This window comes from Lepidochelys kempii, chromosome 8 (assembly GCF_965140265.1).
Source record: "Lepidochelys kempii isolate rLepKem1 chromosome 8, rLepKem1.hap2, whole genome shotgun sequence".
NCBI classification, from domain to species: Eukaryota; Metazoa; Chordata; order Testudines; family Cheloniidae; genus Lepidochelys; species Lepidochelys kempii.
The window spans coordinates 24,515,361-24,532,742 of record NC_133263.1 but is presented as its reverse complement, the minus strand read 5'-3'; the positions used below and the strand labels follow the sequence as shown (position 1 = coordinate 24,532,742).

The 17,382-nt window shown below is 39.1% G+C and overlaps 1 protein-coding gene across 6 annotated transcripts in view; it reads right to left on the bottom strand.

The window, feature by feature from the left end:
• The window catches only part of GABRA6 (gamma-aminobutyric acid type A receptor subunit alpha6), a 31,415-nt gene extending 17,394 nt beyond the window's left edge, over positions 1 to 14,021 (bottom strand). Inside the window, exons 1-8 of one of the 6 annotated variants that reach the window (XM_073355905.1) lie at positions 13,711 to 14,021; positions 13,376 to 13,494; positions 12,795 to 12,862; positions 11,125 to 11,345; positions 10,955 to 11,037; positions 9,623 to 9,766; positions 9,025 to 9,177; positions 3,992 to 4,251 (exon numbers count right to left, since the gene is read on the bottom strand). In XM_073355905.1, coding sequence (XP_073212006.1) covers positions 3,992 to 4,251; positions 9,025 to 9,177; positions 9,623 to 9,766; positions 10,955 to 11,037; positions 11,125 to 11,345; positions 12,795 to 12,862; positions 13,376 to 13,494; positions 13,711 to 13,748 — 1,086 coding nt within the window. In that variant the 5' untranslated portion in view covers positions 13,749 to 14,021. Of the gene's footprint in view, positions 1 to 3,991; positions 4,252 to 9,024; positions 9,178 to 9,622; positions 9,767 to 10,954; positions 11,038 to 11,124; positions 11,346 to 12,794; positions 12,863 to 13,375; positions 13,495 to 13,710 lie in introns of those variants that run through there. The other 5 variants (XM_073355904.1, XM_073355906.1, XM_073355910.1 and 2 more) reach the window with 5 other exon arrangements.
• Between the last annotated feature and the right edge of the window lie 3,361 nt (positions 14,022 to 17,382).

Here is a 17,382-nt window from a genome sequence, read left to right as displayed (position 1 = left end):
GGCTGTCTTCTTACAAGAATTTTTTCCCAGCATGCCTTTATAGGGGTCAGCCCTTTAAATCTGACAGAGCCAAGCAGCTGCAGTCCTAAACAAGCCACTTTTGTAAGTGCTTACTACATCTCCTTCTTCTAGTTCATAAGAACTCTTGATTCTTGTTGTGGTTTCCCTTGGTTTTCCCTTTCCTGTTGCTGAGGAGATGGGTACATCCTTATGCCAAACAAGCAGGGTGGAACTGGAACAATATTCTACAGCTATAAAAAGTGACTGCTGACTCTCTAAAGATACAAACTCTGGATTTCGGCTTGGGGAGAAGGTCTATGCACTGCTCTTTGCAACCTTTTAAAATTTGAAGACTTTTGAATAGGGCTTATATTATTTGCTTGGTTGGTTTTTGCTTCTTTCCTAGTTCTAGATGCCATGTATGACTTGTAAATAGCTCTGTTAAGGAAAATATTTGTAGACTGTGTTTCTTAGGTATTTTACTACTCACTTGCTGGCTTTTATTGTTAAAACGGTGAAAAAAAAGGAATGTATTGATTGTACTTACTTCTACACTTGTTTGTGATTTAAACCCTTGAGAGGGAAACTTTACAGAGTGAGAGTTCAAACTTCTTTGTTTGCTTTATTGATTCCTTCAAGGTCAGACTTTTAGCCTGTGTTCAGATTGGGCTGCAGTGGTATGGAGAATATGTAAATCTCTTCAGCAGCTGTAGGAGCCACCAAGCTTTCTAGAATCTAGCCCTTGTGTGACTGGGAAAGCAGCTATGGGGAGCCATGTCCTCAGCAGCCGGGCTCTCACTGCCTTTGCTTTGTAGCATCTGTTGCAGAGTCACCCCACAGCAGACTATGTAGAGGAGGGCAAACTGAAAAAAGTCACTTGCTGAAATCGCTTCAGTGTGAAGATAAATTGGCTGAATATGGGCCCTGTTTTGGGGAAGCTGAAACACCTCTGTGATCTGCACTAGAGCTCAAAAATAGGGTAGTTCCTCTGTGAAAGGTAATGGCTCTGTAGCTCCTCTCCCTTATACAGATTTTGCACCATTCTAACTTCACTATAAGAGTGAGGAAAATCACACCCAAAACCCTGGATTGCACATTTCTGAAACCCAAGATGAGGACTTTGAGAACTGATGAAGAGGCTGAGAATAATGAAAGTGCTGACTGGATTTTGGTATTTGATTGAACAATTGCAACATGAATGTAATGTTCTTTTCACTAGAGACTCTTGAGTTAAAAATAGAAGAGTTCTGCTAAACTCTCTGTTCTGTGGGAGCTAAGGCACCTTGCAGGATCAGGCTCATGATGCCTTTGGCAATCAGTGCTGTGGGGGGGCCTCCTCACTGCTACTTCTGGGAACAGCAAATAGAAACTCCATTGGGCAAGTTTTCCTGCCAGGCCTCCATGAGCCACATTATCTTATTCAAGTTCCACTGTATGTATCAGTGTCTTAAAAAAAAATGAGGCAAATGTTTGTCTACCTATGAAGAGGAGTTGGATCTTCTAATATAATTTTTTTCTTCTGGGATCTCAGAATTTTAATCATTGCAGTACTTACGTAAGTGTTTTACTGGATATAATTTGATGTCTCTGCCTAATGTATTTGGACTCTAAATTGTGTAAAATTACATTTTTGTCTTCTCCAAGAACACAGGACTTTATGGACCATTATCACATTGTTCTTTTCTCCTCCTTCTGTCCTTTCTGAATTAATTTCATTGTTTATCTATAATGGACCCTCTACAGACCATATTATATTTTCTTTAGTATTCTATATATATAGTATTCTATATCTTTAAATGGGAACAAATGATGAACAGCATTGATTCATTATTCAGGGATTCAGACCCGAAATATCTTTCCAGTTTAGGGTTCTTATTCTAATACAGTGATGTGCTTTCTGTTAATATTTTCTTTTACTGTGTCATGCAAGGTGATCTATTTAACTTAGTATTTTGATATTTGCCTGAGTAATTTCCTGTGAAAAAGCTATATTTGAAAAAAAAGAGGACTAAGGATCTTTTAAAGTGCTCCTAGTCTTTAGATCTGTAGCATTTTCCTTTGTAGCATTAATTTGCTGTTACAATATACAGCCCATAGGGTATGTAATGTCCTCAGTCAAATGATAATATTTCAGTCATAACAACTGAGCCTTTCTCAAATGTCATGACATTTGAAAAAAATTATTTTATCTGAACATTAACAAATATATTATCTGTTTTTATTGTAAGTTTTGGTGAGGCAACTTATTATTAAGGGTTCTTAGAATAATAAAAATGTAAATATTCTACATGCACATTTAGATTTACTTTATGCATATTTATTTACAAGTTTCATCAAAATTGAAAATCTACTTTTTCATTATCCATTATTGCAAACTTCTGCAAACTCTATCACACATTACTAGCTTTGCCCAAGTCAGTCTTGCTTGAGTTTTTTGCAGAGGTTCTTTAACCTCATTTTACACAATCTGGGCAGGAAAAAAAACATTCATTTTCTGAGTTGTTAATGTGTGATACGGTTTCTTTAAACTTTTCTGAAAGACAAAAGATCTTATGAGAATCTTTTTTTTTTTGTCCGTCTTTTCTGGAGTCTCATATTTTTTTCCCCAATGCTAAAACAAATCTTTACTAAAATACACTGAGGGCTTGTCTAGTTAGTGTGTGGCAAGCTGCAGTATAAACTAGAGTATGCTAGTTGTCCGTGTACACCCTGCTAGCATGCATTAAAAGTTCTGTAGAACACTTTAATCTATTCTGCTTTACAGGAGTATATTAAAGCACACTAGGGAACGGCATACTAGTGCACTGTAGACTTGCACCCCAGCTTGCCACACACTAACTGTTTTTCTAGACAAGCCCTGAGATTTATGAGCCCAGTTCTTCTGCCACTGATGTTAAGGAAAATGTTGCTTTTCTATTTCAGTGGGGAACAGCAACAGGCTGTACAACAACACCTTTGTTAGTAAATGGACCCTACTACTCATTAAATGGTTTTGGGTACACCTAGCCTATTACAGTTTTAGCTGTTTTAAAACACATTTAAATAGAAATGTTTTAGCTAGGGACTCTGAGATTTGAAATGGAGAAGAAGAATGGCTTTGTGGTTAAGGCAGTGGACTGGTATTCAAGACAACTGGGTTCAGTTGTGCTACCCACTTTCTGGATTACCCTGGGCAAGTCCCTTAATCATTATGTGCCTCAGTTCCCTATCTGCAAATGGAGATGATGATAATACAGTATTAACTTACCTTGGATTAGTGTTGTGCATATAAATAAACTGAAGTTGGTGATAATGGGGGCCATATCATCACTTAGGGAGACTTGGTAGTGAAAATATTTAAAACCAATTTTCAACCATTTAACATATCTTGCTTTTGATAAGAGAAAGCATTTCTGTCTATCACATGTGCTGAATATTTACCCCTCTTCCTTTAAAACTGTATCTCTGTGTCTTTCTCAAAGCTTCCACCAACACAGCTCTTTATTCGAGTAACAGATGCCAAGTTTATGTAAAAGCTAATTCCCCTTCCCCCAGTTGACCCACTTATGGTATGTATATTACAGTGATCCAATAACCATCCAGCCAATGCATGCTCTCACTCTTTTTTGAACAGTGCCCTACAAATTCTGCAATCTTACTATGATGTAGTCCACATACAAGGGATTATTTCCGTGAATCACAGTACTTATAGCATTGCTTAAAGAAAGTATCTGTGTGTCACATTTGTCTAATGTTGTTTTTTTCTTTAATTATCTTGCTTTATACAAATCAGAATGACCGAAGATCTCCACTTTATACACACAACTGAAAATGAACTACTTTCACCATCTGATGTTAGAGCAATAACTTCCTTGACATTTGCATGGATGTGACTCAGTTATGTAATCTGTTCCAGACTAAGATCACTTTAACATTGTTCAATTGTTTTGCGGTCACTACTTCGGCTGTCTCCTCCTATATGACGCTTATTATTAGAAAAATGAGCAATTACCGAGACCGTCTCGTCCTCTGCCGGTACAGTTGCTGCGGCTAGTACTGCTGTTAGTGCTGCTGCCCGGGCTGCCTTCCTCATTGCTCTCTGAGTCTGCAGGTTGGTAAAGTAGTTGACAGCTGCAAACTCGATAAGTGCAGAGAAGACAAAGGCAAAGCACACAGCTATGAACCAATCCATGGCAGTAGCATAAGACACCTTGGGCAAAGAGTGGCGGGCACTGATGCTTAAAGTGGTCATTGTTAGAACTGTCGTAATCCCTTTAAAATAACAGAATGAAAATCAAGGTATTAGGATTTTGCTTATATCCATATTGCTTACAAATTGTTATACATCTGTAGATTACACTTCCTATTGTTTCATTACTGTGCTCCCTCTCATCTGATTAACAGATTGCAAAGTACTCCTTGTGCTTCAAATAGTTCATATTTGTATATCTAATCATAGTGAATAAGCCACCCTAGACTGTATGTCTTATTTGAAAATGGTACACAAATGTAAAGTTTAGATACCCAGCTACTGAGTAGGGATTCTTTCTAGAATGATGCTAAAACATGGACATAACATGCCTGGAAGCACCACTTTCTAGAGAAGGTATTTGCAGGAATGACATGAGGACCACACATGGCAATTCCCCTATAAGAAGGGAAGCGCTCAGATTTCAAAAACCTATTTTATCTATAGGTTAGTGAGCACCATCTATTGCTGTAATCCAGGTTAAAATACTATAATTTAGTGACATGTAATGTCAGCATCCTTCTCCCTCCTCCCCACCACCTTTGAGGTTACATTAGATGAACATAAGATGTCATACAGAATTCATGGGAATTCTGCATGAAGACCAGTGGCATGCTAGAACCCTGAGAACTTTTAGATAAGAACAGGATGTGTCTGAGGAATAGTCCCATATGCAGCATTTTTATTTCTTTGTGGAAAAAAAATTACTGCCTAATTTGATCAAAGTGTTTGTAAGATTCACTAAGATATTTCATACATTTATGAGGACCCCCCAGTTTGCATATTCCTAGAGACTTGTAGGTGTGGAAAACACCATAACCTTTAAGGTCCACATTTGTTCCAACAGAACAAGTCTGAACCTCTGTCTCTTGACCCACATTATGTTTTCCATGTCTTATGGCATACATATGCCTGATTAACCTTCTACTCATTCTTCCTATTTGAAGTGAGAATGGGTTGATCACTCACATATTCCCCACAGATGCCTGATAGAACAAAGAGATTTCATGGCATGCAAGTTTCCAAAATCAATGTTCACTCTTTACTGTGGCAGGTGGGTCTGGGGATAGCATATATTGAAATAAATAGATTGCAGAACACTGCTTCTCTCCTCCCAGTGGTCAGGAAAGGGTGGGTGGGAAGGTAGAAAATGTTATGGTACGTTGTATTGATCATCAGTATGCTATGAATGATGCTGAGCAATGAGAATGCAGTGTCATCACATACTGATGTAACATCTCACTGCAGCTTCTGGACTATGTGAGTTGATTATTTTAGGTTCTCTCTGCAACTCTCTCTCAAGCTGCAGCTTGTCAACTATCTGCAGTTGAGTACCACTGTTCCAATGTCATAACCTAACACGTTTTTAATAAAATGCAAGTAGAAGATTTAAAAAAAAAATAGTATCTCTCATCCCCCAAATCTGGCAGACATTTTTATAACAGGAGTATACATAAGCCTGAGGTATAATTCAATGCCAAAAGTCCATGTCTCACATGTGCACACAAATGAACTTTTCAAGATTACGTATGATGAGATTAGAACATGGTCATGTGCTATTTAGCAATATTTAGTAATGTAATGATGGATTCAGTGTCTGTATAAATACTTATAACTACTGGAATTTAGATATTAGGAATCTGAAAGATTCCTATCAGTGAGGGCTGAATGATTTTAGAAGGTGATTTTCTTGAAATGCTCTGGATTGACAAAATTTGCTTTATCTAGCAGAATGCTAAAATACAGTTGAAAAAAATTGTACAATTGATATTTGCTTATTTTTGGCTCTAATTTTGAATATTTCTCAGTAAGTTTTAAGAGAGATTGGTTAACATAACTGTGTAAAAATTCATTTTATTTCACTACTTTCACAATATAATTTTGCTTTAAGAATCTTTCCACATCTGAGATTTCAATGAATATGCTAGATCAACAGTCAAATTCTGGCTACCAGTGTGATACAAAAACAAGAGAAAGGTGATCATATCTATCTGTGCATAAAATTTTCCATCCTGAACCTATCAGCTAAAATTCATATAGAGGGGACTCTTTGTGAGGACTCTGAGACAGACATGGCATCTGGATGAAGTGGTGACACCAAGAACAGAGTGGGTGTGAGCTAAAGGATAACTTAGAAATACCCATGTTCTTTATTCCACTCCAGGGCAGGAGTAACACATATATAGGGAAATGCATATTGGGAATGCACGGCCCTTTTTGAGTACATAGCAGTACAAAGGAGTACTACTGTACCTGAGATGGTTCTGCCTACCACACTGTTTCTTTCAGAGGGTTCTAGCAAGCAGATCTTTATGACTCCTGCTTCTTCATCTTGGGCTCACAGCATTCCTTATATTTGTAGACTGTAATCTTGCACCCCTTTTTGAGGGATTCAATCTGCTTACAATGTTGTCCCATTTATATAATATTGGAACTGGTTTTAGAAAACTAGCTTTAATCTCCCATCATTAATTTCTCCTTTCCCCCTCTTTAAACCTTTAATTTGGAGAAATTCAGATGACTTTTCTAGTCAAATTCACTTAAATACTAATTATAACATAAGTGTTTTCCAATGTTATACATAATGGGATGTCAGGCCTTCCATTTTAAACCTCTGATTTGTCACTGGGCCTGAAAATTTGCTCTAGGTAGTAAGGAACGGACCCCACAATCATTTTGCAGGTGAAACTCTCTGGAGTCAAGGCAGTTTTGTCTGAATAAAGACTGCAGATTCACACTGTAATGGGGATAAATCCTTCAGTCCTTACTCTGCTGAAACTTTCAGTATAGTCATTGGACTGAATGCCCTGAATAAGGAGTGATGGACTTGGTGGGTTTTTTTATACAAGGTGTCAGTCTTGGTATTACTAATTTTCAGCAAAACTGGCAATGGCATTTTCATTTACTGTGTTTTCTAAGAATATTCCTCTGCTCCTAATTCTGTATTTACTCGTCAGCCTGAAATAGCTCATAAGAGCTGTCATTTCAGATGTTTGTAAATATTTTTTTAAAAAAATCAGTCTGAAGACCTATTTACCCAATAGACTGAGCAGTTCCAAATCATCCATTCAGCCTGTCAGGTGAAGAGTATACATTTCACCAAATATGCCATGATATGTTTCTGATCATCTGTAACTGTTCCATGAACAACACAGTACTGGGAGTTATTACTATGTATTATGATGTCAGATTGTCAGCCCACATTTGTTCTATACACAATGCACTTCAACAGCAATAAAGCACTTTATAATCTATTATATCAACTCAACCTTTATAATCTATTATATCAACTCATCCCAGTACATGATTATTCTTTACAGTTCTGTCTGAATGCTTAAGAAAATAAAAATTAATCTCCAAACTTTCAAAAGTGGCCTCTAATTTTGGGTTTCACGTTTTTGTGTTTTAGGGTGCCCAACTGCAGTTAGGGTTGTAAGAATGAACAAGCACGCACAACTCTATTTCAAGTCAATGAAAGTTGTGTGCGCTTGGCCCTTCTAAAAATTGGGCTCAAGGTGTCCATTGGCTCTAACATGCACATAAGTAGCTGTACGTATATTAATAGTTCCATTGCAGTTAAGTGAGAACCATAAAAAACAATCCTCCTCTCCCCTGAAGTTGGGCAACCAAAATTTTTGAAAATATGACCCTAGATCCTGCAGTCTTAGTATAAAAGGCAAATACAGGAGTTTGGTCTATACAAAGACTACAGGACTGGGCTCCAAGGAACTTACAATAATATACCTAGAGCTGGTTGAAAAATGATCTGGGGAAAAACGCATTAAAATTTACAATTTTTCTCCATTTTTCGCTGTAAATATTTTTGATGAGAATTTTTTGTCCAGCTCTAAGTATACTCCAGTCCTTCTCAACCATTTGGTTGGTAGAAGTTTTGTCTTTGATGTTGATGGGCATAGTACAGGTCCAAAATTAAGAATGAAGTAAACAGAAGAGTCTGAGTTACAAAAGCCAATATATATAAATGAGACATGAGAATCCAAAATATACAACTTGATAGTCCACCCATTAACCCAAGTCATTGGAGAGAGGGAGGCCCAGTGTCATGAGAGACAGGCAGAGAAGAGAGCTTGTGATGGGGTTTCTGTTTGCATTTTGTCACTCTTTTAACATAACTTTTCATAGACTTCTCCAATTTAACACTATACATTTACTTTTCATTAATTTTATAGGTAAACCTTTCTTTGAATCTAAGTATTGGCTTTAACAGAACACAAATCAAGGGAAAACGTCTTTTCTCAAATCTGAATGGTGGATCTTAACTCTGAAATTCTCCGTGCACATATGCCTAGAATGTCTATGGACATTACACAGCAGAAATAGTCAAAACTGACGATGTAAATTTTATGAGAACAGAATTATGTTCCCAGTAGGATTTTTTTAACATTATTGATTTGGTTTCAATATAATTATTTATTTTTGTTCCCTGGGATCCATTAGCTTTTTCTTTCTCTACTTAAAAACAAATTTCCATCACACTACAGTAGCTGTTCAATACTGTGGATTCAATACAACGAATTAATTTCATGGTAAAAACATTAATACCAGCCACAGTTCTTGCTGGAACAGATTCTTTGTTGATCCAAAACACAACTTGAGACAGGACTACAGTCATGGTGCATGGAATATATATCTGAATGAGATAGTAGCCTATTTTCCTTTGCAGATGAAAATAGAGCAGCTGAAGTGAATATTCACCTGCAACAAACAAGCAATGAAAGGCGATGAATAAATGGAATGATGACATGAGCTGTTGCAGAGACTTTAACACAGCATACCAAAAACTGTTCTAGCTGGAACAGACTCCTTATTAATCCAGAAAGACACCTGAGAAAGAATGACTGTCATAATGCAGGGAGTATAAATCTGTATCATGAAGTAGCCCATCTTCCTTTGCAAGTGGAAATAAACTGTCATTATTACGTATTCACCTGTTAGGAGACAAGTATGTCAGCATTATTTTGGCAATATATGAAAGAATGTTACTGGAGTAAACCTTGGAATGTCTTAAATTAATATGCTGTGTTTTGAGGAAAGCAGTGGTGAATAATGGGCCTCCTACTATACGGTAAAGTTTAGCCGATCAATAGAAGCTAAAGTGAATCAACTGAGATAAAGGGAAAAGGTGAATCAGTTATTACTTTGATATGTTATTCTGCTACTGAAAAAGCAGCGTTCCTGGAAGTTGCATTAAACTTTGCCCACCCATGAGCAATATGTTGAAAATCAGTCTTTTGCAGGAAACAAACGAAACTTTTCAGCAATTTTAGTTAGGGGGAGAAGAGTAAACAGTTAAGAGATAAAAACGAGAGCAATTTAGTTGGTTTCCAATGAGTCTTTTATAATGTGTCAATTCTACATGAGGCTATGTCTTACCTGTGTTAGATTTAATTGTTTCACTAGACACTGTTTGTCCTATAAGATCATACTGGAGGAGACTGGAAGATTCTTGTGGTACTTCTACTGAATATAGAGGTCCTTTTTTCCATGTGTAAATGATTTCACTTTTTGGATAGGCGTCTGGGGTATCATGGAGGAAAGAATCGATAGTATTAATTATATTACAGTAGTGCCTAATGGCCAAAATAAATACGATGGCCCCACTATGGTAGGTGTTGTCCAAACAAGGAGACTTGGTCCCTACCATTACAAGCTCTTTCTAATCTAATTAAAATTCAATTCTAATTAAGATTCAGCTCCTGAGCATAACAAATAGGACGGGGGAGAGGAAGGATGAGGGTAAATAACTTCTCCTTCTCAACCTTCCTCTTCCACCCTGGCTCCCATGTAGCTAGCATCTACACAGGACCCTTTTCTCCCATTTAGCAGCATAAGAAGGGTAGACGGTAGTCATGCCCCGGTTGAGAACCCATAACATAGCCTAAGAACATGCCTCAGCTTGAGGGTTTTGAATTATGTTAAGGTTCTTTTTTATTCTAATTTTAAAATTCCCTATCAACTCATAATGCGTTGTGCTCCCTTAATATTTGTCTTGTTTCCCTCAATAAATAAAAGGTGACTCTGTACCCGTGGCCTTTGTATTTGTTTTCCCCCTTTTCTATATAGACTACAACCACCACCCATCTACCTACCATTAAAGGGCCTTATTAATAAACATAAGCAATCACTATGGCTCCCTGGGATGATGGTTCCCCCTTTCCCTGCATAAGCCCCCTCTTGATGTGTATCTGCCACATGTGGTTCTCTGAGACTGTCAGGGCCCTGAGAGTTATCTCACTTACTCTGCTATTGCCCACAGTGGAGGGGTGGTTCCCTCCAGCTGAGGGCAGAAAGTCTGTTGATTGCAAGTGGTCATTTCAGCATATTTCTTCATTCAAAATATACCAGTTTCTTTAATTAGTGAGGGCATGTAATGATAATCTTTCTTCACTGCTAAAACAATAGATTTGTTTAAAAGGTACCAGTATAGACTTGGCTGTGTCAGAATAACAAAAAACAATTCAATTGATAGCCATGAGCTTGCAATGAGATCCACTAGCCTGGATTCCTCTGACTATGCAAAGCCCTGGTCCTAGTGGTATGCATGAGCAGATTCTGTTGTGGAATATGGGCCTATAGTTAGTTATCTCCCATTAAGGACTGCCCTAAGACCCCATTTTCAAGTTCTTAAAGTCACTAACGGGCCCTACATCCTGTTGTTCAAATATGGATATATATTAAAAAGTCCGAAACTTTTACAAAACTTACAGCTCCCAAACTTCAATGGACAAGCATGCCCATCCATAGGGAAGTTTACCAGCCGCATGGGACAATCAGCATTAATGGTCAGTCTAAAATACATTAAAATAAATTGTACTCAGTTCCTTCATTAGCTGAAGAAAACAAGTTGAACGGGAAACAGCACAGTAGCATCTTACCTCATCGTATAAAGAATAGTTCCATTCTGCATAATTCTGAAAAGTTTGTTAGGAGTTGTCATATTATGAGCAATCGACTTTTTTCCATTTCTAAAAAAGGTATCTGGTGTCCAGATCTTACTGACCATTAAATTGTTCAATCTAAGAATTTCAGTTGGCCCACTAAACTTCAACCTCTCATCAGTCCATGTCTGCCGAAAGAAAACATCCATTGTGTATTCCTACAGGAAAACAAATCAATCATAGGTCGTGGCCAACAGTACTGACCTACTATAACTCAGTGGAAGACAACACACATGGTAACCACATTTCATTCACCGCTGCTTAATCGTGTTAATCCTATTATCAAGTAGTTGCTAAAAAAAAAAAAAGCCAGTCTATGAGAAAAAATATCCTATTTTCTTACTATTTTAATAAAGAGCTGCAAATTAATCACTGAACAGATAATTTGATATGAATATAAAGAAAGTTCATTTTGCTCTCACAAAACATTTATGTATATAATTTATTTATATATATAATTCAAACAACTGCAATTATAAGGAGATACAAATGTCTCATTTTATATGCTTTATAACTGCTAAAATAAACTCTCAGTACTTAGTGACAGTGAACAAAAAAGACACCCTAAATATCTCTTATGCAAATTATTTTGCATATTTGCTACAAAAATCTTATACATATTCATTATAGTGTGATTACACAGCTTGTCAAGTTACTTCATAGTACTACTGCAAATTAATGTTTGCAAAAACTTTTTTCTAATGTTCATGTCCAAACTTTTCAAGTAGGTGTGTCTAAAGTTAGTCTCCTAAATCCATATTTAAGCACCTAAATAAGTTACTCAGAAGCCCAAATATAGACACCTAACAGTAACCACCCAAGTTAGACAACATACAGCCACTGTGACTCATAGCTGGAGAGCGAACACCATTTCTAGAATGAAAATATGCTTCATGATTATTTGGGGAGCATGGAAAATGGTTTAGTTTCGATGGTTTAAACTCTTGCTATTGGTTTCTATGCACGTTGGTGTAAACGAATAACTTTTATGGGGGTCTGCAGCTACCTGTATTCGGGTGCCACGCCTTATAGCTTCCACTGCTCTACTGAGAAAAGGAAAAGATTGAGCTCATCAGTCTTCCTGAATTACTCATGTCTTTATTTTACTGTTTCCTAACACGCAGCCCTGCTGTAAAGATATGCATTGTGGCACATATGCCTACAATCTTCTTAACGGTGCTTATGCATCTTTAACCAATCCTTCCTTTCATTCAACGCTCAGCAAATCAACAATTGCTCTCGTCGCTTTAGCTTGGGAAACAAACTTACTGGCAACACATTCCTCTCAAATTTTCCTTGCACGTGCTGCCGAAATTGCACGGCCCGTTAGGTTGACACGATTGTGGAACTAGCTATATGCAACCCAACAGTAAAATGCTCTCTGCTCGGTCCCTCAGAGACAGAGATTGTCAAGAAGATTAAACCTAGTAATCTGCTCTAATGACAGTCCACTCAGATGCCACCGTAATGAATCCTGAAAAACAAGACCAGGGCCAGGGACAAGCGAAGCTCCCGTGCTGGAAAGATCCCAGGGTTTGTGTGGCGAGAATGCCAAAAAGGGAACCGTTCCTGGGGCCCGGGGGTATGTAATGTAGAATGAGTCTTACCATCTCCACGTCTGACACGGGGCCGAAGCTGGTCACATAGATATCCGTTTTGACTTCTGTAACAGCACCTAGCGGACATTCAAACAAGCTCTGAGCACTGCCAGGGGCCGAGGTACAGAGATGTATGCTACCGCCAGGACTGCACTCAACAGCCCGCATACCTACACAGCAACTTGCCTCGGGCAGGAGCGTGGCCCCCCGGGGCACCGCAAAGCTGCAGTTGAGAGAGTTGTTCCCGAGTGCATTGCAAACCAAACGGTGTGCACGCGGGGACCGCTGTTCACGTTGACCTCCTGCTTCTGGATGTCTAAGGTTTTGTGTAAATCAAAAGCAATTGTTTCTCCTGTCAACAGCTCCATTATGAAGGGGTAATTCAGGTGCAAACTTGAGACACATCTATATGGAAGGGGGGCGCGGGCTGGGAGGACACCTTCCACTGGTGTGACTCTCCATAGGAGAAGAGGGTAGGAATCCAGGGCATGGCCCTGTTTCCCTATCTCTAAGAACGATTTACTTTGCAACAACAGATAGGACACAAGAGGAGGGGAGAGCTACAGTTAAAGATACTGGGTTTCCTCTACCTCCAAATCCAGGTCGGAGCCTGTTGTCATATCCATCCAACAACTTATCCAGAATTCGGGTGATGTTTTCAGAGTACAGTTTCCCTTCATCAGTCTGGCTCCCCAGCGCCTTGTCTATACTGCAATTAACACACCAACAATGCCATCATCCAGCCACTCCTTCCCCTTCTGCGCAAAGTCAACGGTTGCTTTTCTTTAGCCAGGGCCGTCAGGGAAACACCAGGAAACGTACACCCCGCCACCCACCTTCTTTCCCCCACTGACTCGACCCCGGGCAGGGGAGTTGGGCTGCTTAGTCTTTGATTGTCTTTAGCATTGCTGAAGAGCTTACTCACCAGATAGCGATGCATATCCAAGAGAACAGCCAAGCCATGCTTCAGCACTGCGGCCAGGACTCCCAGATAGCCTTCCGCCTAGTCAACTGGAGCAAGTTCCAGAGCCCATCTTTCCCCCTCTCCCTGCGGTTTATGAGCTAAAAGTGCAGTTGTGCGGCTGGACTTGGTTGTTTTCTCCCTCTTCTGCTTCCGCACCCTTTTGTGCGTGTGTGTGAGCGCGGTTTGATTTCCACACCGCGGTTCAGCCTCGTCTGGCTGTTTCAGTTGGGGAATTAGAGTTTGAAGGGACGGTGCACGGTCGGAGAGCAGTGACAATAATCGAATAAGGCATTAGGGGAGATTAAAAGGAAGAAATCCACTGCTAGTTTTGGCATGGAATTAGCAGGGACCCGTTAGGAAATCTGGAAAAGCGCTGGCATCTTGCTGATAGAGATTATGTTAGAAATGGCCTCAGCTTTTATTATTTTTGTGGTTCACAGAGAGATTATTATGCAGCTTCTGCATCATTAGAACTTAAAAAAAAAAAATCTACTATTTTCCAGTAGGCTGTTTTCTGACCTTTCCCAACAGATTTAACTGTGACAAGGCCTTTCAACCTATCATAAGGTTTCTTGAATCCCCCATTAATATGTATATGTTCACCCTTCAAAGCTGGTTTTCTTTTTTAATACTGGTCTTTATTGGGGGGGTTGCATGGAACTATTTATACACAGACTTTAAACCAGAGCATTATGAAACATGCTACTTCTGCTAGGATTGGTGCTATCCCATTTTAAATACTAGGGTTTATTGCTAATGTTGTAATGATAGGTATTGCTGATTGGATCATTAAGGGTCCCATTCTTCAATAACTGTGTTAATACAGCCAGTTCTAAAGGAAAGTAAGATCAGGCCTATCTTTCAGTGATATTATTACTTCTTCTAAAGCCACTAAATGATATGGCTAGCATGCATGCATTTAGCCCTGTTATAAATAAAACAACTAGATGTGTTGTCTCCTAATAGTAATAGGCGGGAAAACAAGTCACTGGATCAAAGCAGACTAATTCTTTGTAACATTTTGTTGTTTAAAATACATTTCCTTCACTGAGGCTGTAAGCAAATATATTTAAGTTCCCATTGAGAGACCCAATGCAGTGTGAGTCTATGAGGCTGGTGGAGGTGAATGTTCATGTCACAGCAGAGATCTTTCTTTAATTATATGTAGTCCACCAGTTGATTTGTTTATTAGGTGTGTCCCCCCCTTGAAGTTTTGGGGTCAACCAAAAAGGGTAAAAATGCTCTAAACTATATAATTGCTAACAAAATTAATGATCTATTATCATTCAGAGACCTTTTTGCATGAAATTTTGTGAGAATGGGTCTATCTAACCTATAAACATCACAGTAAGTATATTAAGTATTAAAGAGATTCACTGTATGGAACAGAGAAATCAGAAAATCAAAGCGACTATGCCATGGGGTTTTATTCCCTCTCAGGATCGCTAACCAGGATTCCAGGCCCACCACTTTGAAAGGTCCCCCTATTTCTCTAATACACTTGATTTCGCTGGTGTGTTCGCTACAGCTTTAGTCAGAACATTAAAACTGCATTTAGCCTTTAAACACCACTAATACCCATTTTTAGCAAACATGCTTCCATTAGTATTAAATATGTAAACACCTCTGTCTTAACAATTTTTTTTGGCTCTGCTGTGAGACTTTGTTATAGTCACTGCAGGGCTACTTATATCCCCTGACTTACATCAGGACCACTTCCTGGAATAGTATCTTTTCACCGGCTGCAGAAGGAAAGAAAGCAGTTGCTCCAAAATAAAAGCAAGAGCACCTCCGCAGATTGCTCACACCCTGAGTGTTCAAACAGAAATCATAAAACGAATTGAACCTTGAGATGATGGCTATAGGAGAGGGCATTAATTCTCCAGAAAGGCCTTGTACATATCAACTGAAACTATATCTCACATAAAAAATAGATAAACCCAATTTTGGCTCTTTCTTTTTTTAGTTTATAAGAACAGCTACTTCAAGACAAGGCACTTCCTGGGGATTAATAGTTCAGTGCTGCAGTGCCATTGGCTCCTCCCAGTCACTCAGTAATCCCCAGAAATGCCTGCACCTTGTTCTTATTGCTTAAATAGAGCACACATTTTCTTATTAACCAAATCAAGTACTGCAATATAGAGTTCTCTTCAGTCCAGTTCAAAACAAGGCTTTTAATGCACAAAGTGGAAGGACAAGGCCACTCAGCGTGGGTCAGGACATGAGTCAGATGAAGGGGAGAATGCTTTCTCCAGAAATTGGACATGATTAGTAGTCTGGCTTCTTGATCCAATCCTGCTGTGTCCATATGGCAGGAGCTGCCAGCAGGTTTCTCGATTAACTCTCCATTTTTCTGCGGGAGCCAAACTCCATTTGGTCCCCTTAAGAGACCATCACTGCTACAGATCGTATACTACCTCAGTATATTTAATTCATTAACACAGTTAGACCAATGTCTTCCAGTGTGGCTGCTGACTTTGGGTGCATCAGTTTCATATGCCTAGGGCCTGAGTTTTCAGAAGTCCTGAGCACCCGTGACTGATGGAATTTGGTGGGGGCTGCAGATGCTAACTTTTGAAAATCAGGCCTAAGGCATCCCCATGTTGGTCCCCACAACACTGAGACACCCCAAATTGGTGCATACTTTTGGAAAATTGGTTTTAGGTATGTCCATCATATAGAAAAATTATTAGATCACTTATTTGGTCAGAAATATTTGTATGCAACATGTGAGCAAACTAAATTAATTAAAATCTTATGAGATAAATTTCACTGGGCATAATTTCACATGTCTCTCTATTTCAGGCCAGGATAGGTAAAGGCAAAGAGAAGGCTATGGATGGAGACAGAGTAGACAGTCAAAAACATCTCAGTATTTGACAGAGAGAGAATTCAAATTACACAGTGATTTTAGCCCAAATTTGAAACTCCTCCTCACATGGACTATCCTTAATCATATGAGCCATCCCATTGACTTTGATAGTTTATTTGTGTGAGTAAGGTCTTCTCATGTGAGTAGTAGTTGCAAGATGAGGCCCTACTTTAGTAGTGCTGCCTGGAGGAGCATTTCCTTGTTTTGACTGGCATGCTAGAGGAGGAAATGCTGTTATAATCTTTAGCTCAGTGTTTAGGGCAGGGCTTGCCAGGGTTGAGCCCTGGCACCTCTAGGCTTGCCAGTTCATATCCCCAGCACCTCTGGGCTTGCCATGTCAGTTATAAAAGTAAAAAAGCTGCTTGAGCCCTGGCACCTCTTTCATTACAAATTAAGCACTGGGTGGGGGCACTCACCCAGGATGTGGGAGAGCTGGGATTGCTTACCTGATGTAGCGCTGGGGTTTGAACTCACATCTCCCATTTCTCAGAAAGTGCCCTGGGGCTGTGGGGTATTCTGGGGTGGATGTTTCTCAGTCTTGTCTGTTGACTCTGTTCCACTTTGTATAAATAGTCATTGGAGCAGGGACATGAACAGGGGTTTCCCACACCCCAAGTAAGTGTTCTAACCAAGAGGATACAGCATTATTCTCTGGGGCCTTCTTTGGCCTAATGACTATTTAATTAAGGGAGCCAGTGGCACCACCTCCTCCATTTTTACAAGAAAAGGCTTATGTGCCAAACTCTAGCAAAGAGTTCCTG